The 7,397-nt window shown below is 58.1% G+C and overlaps 1 protein-coding gene across 2 annotated transcripts in view; it reads right to left on the bottom strand.

Moving 5' to 3' along the window:
- Window positions 1-551: 551 nt before the first annotated feature.
- The window catches only part of SLC25A25 (solute carrier family 25 member 25), a 45,576-nt gene continuing 38,730 nt past the window's right edge, over window positions 552-7,397 (bottom strand). For both annotated transcript variants that reach the window (XM_047768524.1, XM_047768525.1), the window contains exons 5-10: window positions 5,939-6,097; window positions 4,570-4,722; window positions 3,610-3,717; window positions 3,346-3,513; window positions 2,646-2,796; window positions 552-2,535 (exon numbers count right to left, since the gene is read on the bottom strand). In XM_047768524.1, coding sequence (XP_047624480.1) covers window positions 2,351-2,535; window positions 2,646-2,796; window positions 3,346-3,513; window positions 3,610-3,717; window positions 4,570-4,722; window positions 5,939-6,097 — 924 coding nt within the window. In that variant the 3' untranslated portion in view covers window positions 552-2,350. The remainder of the gene's footprint in view (window positions 2,536-2,645; window positions 2,797-3,345; window positions 3,514-3,609; window positions 3,718-4,569; window positions 4,723-5,938; window positions 6,098-7,397) is intronic.

Here is a 7,397-nt window from a genome sequence, read left to right as displayed (position 1 = left end):
ACTTCCAGGGTGCTGGCAGAGCACCCCAAACTCAGCAAGCACTCACTCCAAAGAGGGACTGCCTCCATAGGGAGCTCCCTGGTGGCCCAGCAGTTAAGGATCTGGTGTTATCACTGCTGTGGCATGGGTTCCATCCCTGGCCCTGGAACTTCCGCATGCTGCAGGCATGGCCAAAAAAATTGGGGGGCGGAGAGCCTCCAGAAACCCAGAGGGGTAGCTGCTCTGAGCGGGAGGGTAGCTTTCTCATGTTCTCTGATGAGAAAAATGGATTCACATTCTTTTTTTTTTTTAATTCATTTTTTGGCCAATGGTAGATGGAAGTTCCCAGACCAGGGATTGAATCCGAGCTGCAGCTGTAACCTATGCTACATCTGAAGCAATGCCGGGTCCTTAACCCACTGTGCCAGGCTGGGGATCAAACCGTGCTACCACGGAAATGGTGCCAGGTCCTTAACCCACTGTGCCACAGCAGGAACTCCTGGATTCTTATTCTAACATGCAAACAGTCCCACACCAGCCAAGCCCAGATCGGAAGAATCATGGCTCCGTCATCTGCTTCGAAACAACTTTATTAGAAGGCTGTTTTCAATGACAACTTCCAATTCTTTCTTAATTCGCTTTGTCACCAATTCCAGTTATAACTATTTATATATAACAGTAATTTTTGCATTGATCTTTGCATCCTATTTAAATTGTCCTCATCAGACCATTCCGGTGCAACAGAGGGATGACTGCACAGCTGCACGCTGACCAGCATTACTGAGCAGGGGCAGTGGGGCCCCGGACAGAGAGGAGCCCGTTTCACAGGTACAGGTGGGGAGCCCGCTGCCCTCTCCTCCGGCCCCCACCCCAAACTCACAGTGATGGGCACCTCACTGTCCTGTCATTCGAGAGGGTGAATGAAGAAATCCTCCCAGTGCAAGAAATGGTTTGGACATCTGTCTTCAGGGCTGACATTTCTCCCACGCTTCCCACCTCCTAGGCAAACCCTTGGGTCCGGAAGCTTCCTGGGTGCTGGCCCCGGCCGGACCTGCCAAAGGGCTTCCTCTGTGGTCAGGGCCCTTCTGCCTTCTTGCCTTTCTTCTGTCACCAGTTCCGAGAGGAATTTCTTTGGACAGACACGACGGTCGTGGCGAGAAGGGTCACGTCACTCCCACGGCCCCCCTCCTTCCTCTCCCCACCCCACCTTGCAGGTGTTGGGAAGGTACAATCAACCGTGAACATAAATACGAATAAAAAATGGACTTGAAAATGACAGGCTATTAATTAAACAAATCTATAAAAATAGTTAGGACATAACTCTGTTAAATAAATACGAAATAAATAGGCTCCAAGCAGTGAGATACGTTGAAGCAGTGGAATGTGAGGCTGGTCCCACTTTGCCCCCGTGGGGATTGGACACGAATCCCCCGGCGCGGCAGAAACAGACGTTAATGCCATCAGCCGAGCCACCGGCTCCCTGCTCTTCCCTTTGGAAGAACGCGGAACTGCACCTTTGTCCAGCTTGTCTTTCTGAACCAAACCCTTTGCCCAACGATACAAAATTAAGGCCTTGAACGCCTTTTCCTTCTCCCGCCAGGACCCACAGCCACCGGGCAGCAACTGCCTGTCCTGCTCCAACACGATGCCTGCTGCCCTCATACCAGCGAGGGGAGAGGGAGTTGATTCTGAGCTGGTGCCAGGCCTGACAGCGTCCGGGGCCAGCTCAGAGCCCCGGGAGCGCAGGGAGCAGAGGCCGTCTGGGTTCCAGGACCCGCAAAGCCATGCGCCAAGATGCCGGGCAGCCTCTCGCCCCTCATGCATGCGCCACCCGGGTGCCCATCAGCAGGGCCGCTCAGAAGCCGGAGCCCGCCTGGCGGACTGAGGGTGGGGAGCGGCATGGGGAGTGGGCTGGTGGCCCTCCTCCTACCATTTCCAACAGTAGCGAGGAAGGAAGCAAGGTGGGCCCGGGGGCAAACGCTCGGCAGGCCAGAAGGCGGCCTGTGTCAGCCGGCTGGCTGCGAGGATGCGATGGAAGAACTAAGCCGGCCCCCCAGCCGTGCTTCTGGGCAGGTGCTGCAGGAAACATTCTGTCCCTGTGCGCGCGCGAGCCCGTGTCCTGCTGAGCCCTGGTCCCTGAGGAATACCCATAGGTCTTCCCCGGAAAGAACGTGAGGGTCGGCCAGGGTCAGCAGGACACACCCAGTGGGCCTGCGGCTCGCCCCACCCCCTTTGCAGGCGCATCCCAGGGTTTTCACAGCTTGGCTTAAGTCAGCTTAGTGTTGGCACATTCACAGAATGAGATGGCGATACATCCCAGGGCTGCAGGCCCAGGATCAGTGAGTCCGCGGGCGGGCTGCCCCCCCTCCCGTCACCGCGACTGCACGCCCAGGGTGATCTTCAGATTCTCGTACACCACGTAGCTGATGCTCACGGCCGGGATCACCTTCATGAAGTTGGGGGCCAGCCCCCGGTACAGGCCGAAGGCCCCCTCGGTCCGCAGGATCTGTTTGAAGAGGCTGCTCATGCTCACTTCCGGAGCGCCCTCGACCGAGGCTGCGGGGAGAGAGGCCGCCCGTCAGAGGCCTTTCGCCAGCTCCTCCCTCCATCCCAGCCTGCCCGGGAGAGGGACCCCTGGGCGCCGACGGGCCAGGGCCCAGCCTTACCTTGGGCCTGCATCCGGGTCCTGACCAGGGCCAGCGGGTAGCTGGCCAGCTGGCCACAGGTGCTGGACATGGTGCCACAGGCCAGGAGCACAAACACGCCGGGGTCTGCGCTGTTCACTGCGTAGCGCTGCAGCCAGGCGTTCTTGAGTGTCTGGAAGGGGCGAGGGGGAGGGGGTGAGCACAGTGCCTGCAGACCCCAGAATGGAAGCGCTTGCCAGGCAGTGAGCGTCTGGGCGGGGGAGCTGGGGGACAGTTATTGGATCCCCACAGGAGGCGTTTCCCCATCACATGGGACCTGTGGGAGGCCACTGTAACCCAATTCGCTTGGCCTGGGTTGGCCTGGAGCTTGCAGAGCTCCTGGCCTGCCTGCCCTTTGCTTTTGCTGTCACTAGGGATTCCTGCATAAGATGGGGAGCGGGGAGAGGGCAGAGAGAGCACCCCCCTTTCCTTCCCCAGGGAGCCCGACTCCTGTGCTCCGGAGTCTGCCCGCCGAGCCCTCGGGGGTACAGAGCCTGGGGGTGCGGGGGCCAGGCAGTGTGATGGGAGACCCTTGCAACAGACAGAAGAGCTGGTGAGGAGACCAGCTTCTGATCTCGCTGGTCCCCAGGGGGTCTACCCGGCAGGGTGTCTGACCCACGGCTGGGAGGGGGGCTCTGAGTCTCTTGTGCTGCTCAAGGGGCTGAAGTCCTCCAGGGCGCACCTCGTAGACGGCGAGGTCTATCCCAGCATAGGGGATGATCCCGAGCATGTTGGGAACGTAGCCTTTGTAGAAGGCGGCCACGCCCTCGCGGGCCAGGATCTTTCTGGCACAGTCCAGCATGCCCGAGTACTGGCCCGTCTTGCGCAGAGCCATCCGGGTCTTCAGGACCTGCAGGGCCCAACAGGAGTGATGGAAGCGTGAGCCCCGGCCGCCCCCACCCTCGCCCGCACACGTGCTGCCCACCCCAGGACCAGGGACCCTCACCTCCATCGGGTAGATGCTGCTCTGGGCGATGGCTCCTGCCAAGGACCCTGCCACCAGCCTCTCGTGAATCCTCAGAGTCTCCTGGTCAGTCCCCACGAGACGCTTGATCTGGAACAGGGGGCAAACAAACTGATACACCCGGAAACCAGAACACCTGCTCTGTCCCGCTCTGCCTCTCGGAACCTGTAGGGTTTAGCTGGGACCCGGTCTTCCTGGCACTTTATTTGTGTATTTTTGTCTTTTTAGGGCTGCATCTGTGGCATATGGAAGTTCCCAGGCTAGGGGTCCAGTTGGAGCTACAGCTGCTGGCCTACACCAGATCTGAGCCACATCTGCAGCCTATGCCACAGCTCAGGGCAATGCCGGATCCTTTAACCCACTGAGGGAGGCCAGGGATGGAACCCACATCCTCGTGGATATGAGTGGGATTCTTAACCACTGAGTCACAATGGGAACTCCCTCCCTAGTACTTTTTTTTTTTTTTTGCTTTTTAGGGCTGCCCCTGTGGCACATGGAGGTTCCCAGGCTAGGGATCCAATCAGAGCTGTAGCTACTGGCCTACGCCACAGCCACAGCCACGCAGGACCTGAGCCATGTCTGCAACCTACACCAAAGCTCACAGCAACGCCGGATCCTTCACCCACTGAGCGAGGCCAGGGATCGAACCTGCATCCTCATGGATACCAGTCAGATTCTTTTCCGCTGAGCCATGACGGGAACTCCTCTCCCTAGCACTTTTGATGCTGTCCAGAAACAGAAGGACCTGGCCCCCAGTGGAACAGGGGGGCAGAGCTGGGGGCAGATCCAGGCCTCCCCCTCCCACTCTGGCCCTGCTGTGTCCCTCAGGTACAAGGACTGGCTCCAGGTCCCAGGGAATCAACAGGGCAGGGACCTCATTCCAGGGGAAGCTCGGGAAGCGGCTGCCAACTGGCGACTCTCCCTGCACAGCTGGGTCCTCACCTGCTCATAGGCCATGAATTTGATGGCCGACTCGGGGGCAATCTTGAGGACGTTGATGCCGTTGCCCCGCCAGAGTGATCTGGCCCCTCCTTCCCGAATCATCTGGGTGAAGCCACCCACGATGCACATGTTGTTGCTGCGGGAGGCGTGGACCTGGGGTGGGAAGGACAAACGGTCAGCATCAAGGTCAGCGGACATGCTCTTCCTTCTTGGCCCTGAGACCAGCCCAGCACCCTGAGCATCAACCATGGTTACTCGAGGCCCAACGAGACTTTGCTGTGGACCGGCTGCTGCCGACATCATGCTAGACACCGCCCCAAGGACTACTTTTTAAAAATTAAAAAAACAAAAAAACAAAAAAAAAATTGAGCTTTTTTATTATGAAGAAATGTCAAACATAGATACGAGTTTAGAGAATTATATAAGGAGCTTCAGCAATCACCAATGACAGCCAATCTGCCTCTCCCCCCCACAACCCCGCTCCCCCCTGCCCCCAACTCTCCCACTCCCACCCCAGGCATTGCGTCATTTCACCCAAGGTCTGCCATTATCTCTAAAGCATTCCTGGGGATTCAGTCAAGACAAACAAACGGATGAGGTGATTTGCTCGAACCCCTTAGTCTCCGGAGGAATAGAAGCCCTGGGGTTAAAGTGACTTGCCCAGGGTTACCCAGCTGGGAGGGTGGGCCCCCAGGTTGGGTCCCAGGCCCGGAGCGCCTCCTCCCGAACCACGCTGCCTCCCTGATTTGGCAGTGGCAGGGAGTCCTCATTCTCCTGTCCAGTGGCCTGGACCCGAGGTAGGCCCAGGGGGCCGAGGGGCATAGGGAAAGGATGACACCTTTTCTGAGCAGGGTGCATGGCACAAAAAGGGCCAGGATACAAGCCCGAGGACAAGGGGTGGCCGGCCATCACAGAGACAACACTTTAGTCCAGCAGTGTGTTCTCAGGTTGATTTCACAACCCTGCCCCTGACACAGGTCCAGCTTATCTCTGTCCTGTGGACACAAGGTCAGGTGCCTGGCCAAGGGAGCAGTGTCCAGGCCAGGTGAGGATCTGCTGGCACCGCCCCCACGTGTGACTTCTTCAAGATGCACCTAAGGAAACCAGTTCCTGCCACACCCCAGTTCTCACTGGGGTCATGTGCCCACATTACCACCTTGAAATGTGACCCCTGGCTTAAGGTCCTCAGATAAAATTAGATCAGCTATGTGCAAAAGGTCACCTGGACCGGGATCTAATGTCATTCTTGCCTGAGCAACAATTCTGATCTGCTTTACTGGGTTAGAAAAGTATGGGCCCAAAGCAGGGCCCCAGGCAATGGAGGGGAAGCCAGTCGGGCAAAGAGCCCTGAGATGGACACCAGACGTACCTGCATGAGCACCTTGAGTCTGTCCAGGGGGGCTGTGCAGGTTCTGGAGACGGCCCCCGCCCCGCCGCCGGCCACCAGGTGTCTCCACCACATCCCCGTCTGCCTCTCCTCCACCGTGAATTCATCGGGGACTGTCAGATTCTCACCCACATCAAAGATCTGTGAGGAAGGCGGGCAAAGAGAGGTTCAAGCAGGCTCCTGAGGCCTGTGGAGGGCCGGCCGGCAGACGGCTGTGTCCACGGCCTCCCACTGTCCCGAGTGGATGACACCTCGAGGGACCCCACAGAGGGTGAGGCTGCACCCCCCCGACCTTCACGATGTGGAGGGGCCGAGCTCTGAGCGGACTGTGGCCTGGGCAGGGGGCGGGGGGGGGCAGGTGGCGGGGAAGCCCCCGGCTGGAATCTGAGCGCACAGCTGGAAGCACGCAGAGACAGCCCTTTCGAACCCAGCCAGGGGCTGTGGCAAGAACAGCTTACAAAGGCATGTCAGCTGAGGATCAGCAGCCTGGCTGTACAGAAAAGCTCAAGTCAGGGGTAAAAATTCTTCTGAAACCCGATGTGTAACCGGATCGTGCTGGCAGAACATTATGCAAGGCTTCTGCAAACATGAGAGGGCCGAGATCCCTGTGTAACACCCTCTCTCCCAGGCCACAGCCCGGCTCGGCAGGCACAGCCAGCTCTGCTCCGACCCCGGGTCAGCCCATTCCTACCCATGCACCGTCCAACAGAGACTCCAGGGGTCCCCTGAGGGCACACAGAGGAGGAGGAGCACCCACACCCTCTGCCCCCAGCCCGAGCCCTGAGTCTAGGGGGGGACTCAGCTGTGATCAGGGGGCGCTCAGCAAAGACTGGCAGAAAGGGCTGCTCGAACATGAAGGGGGCTCGCGGGCAGGGGTCAAGGGGGCCACTGCCAGGGAGCGTGCAGAGCGCTGTGTGTTTCCGACCAGGGATGAGGAGGTGAAAGAACGGTATGTGTGCAGCAGTGGCAACATATTCTTTTGTCACAGAGAGAAATGACACAAAAAGTGGGGGAGAAACTTCACAGCTCTGCTATTGGATCACTAATATTTCTTTCTTCTTTTCTTTCTTTTTTTTTAAGGCTGCACCTGCGGCTTATGGAAGTGCCCAGGCAAGGGGTCAAACGGGAGCTGGAGCTGCCAGTCTACACCACAGCCACAGCACCATGGGATCCGAGCCGTGTCCGCAACCTACAAGACACCTTGCAGCAATGCTGGATCCTTAACCCACTGATCAAGACAGGGATCCAACCCGCATCCTTACAGATACTATGTTGGGTTCTTAACCTGTGGAGCCACAATAGGAACTTCTCCCCTAATAGTTCTTTTCTCTTCGTTTTTCTTTTGGGCCACAGCATGCAGCGGTTTGACGTGGGATCTCACTTCCCAGACCAGGGACTGAACCCAGACGGCAGTGGTGAAAGCACTGAGTCCTAACCACTA

The sequence above is a fragment of the Phacochoerus africanus genome, chromosome 2 (assembly GCF_016906955.1).
Source record: "Phacochoerus africanus isolate WHEZ1 chromosome 2, ROS_Pafr_v1, whole genome shotgun sequence".
Taxonomy (NCBI): Eukaryota; Metazoa; Chordata; class Mammalia; order Artiodactyla; family Suidae; genus Phacochoerus; species Phacochoerus africanus.
Note: the sequence above shows the minus strand (reverse complement) of the source record. Positions and strands in the feature narration are given on the sequence as shown.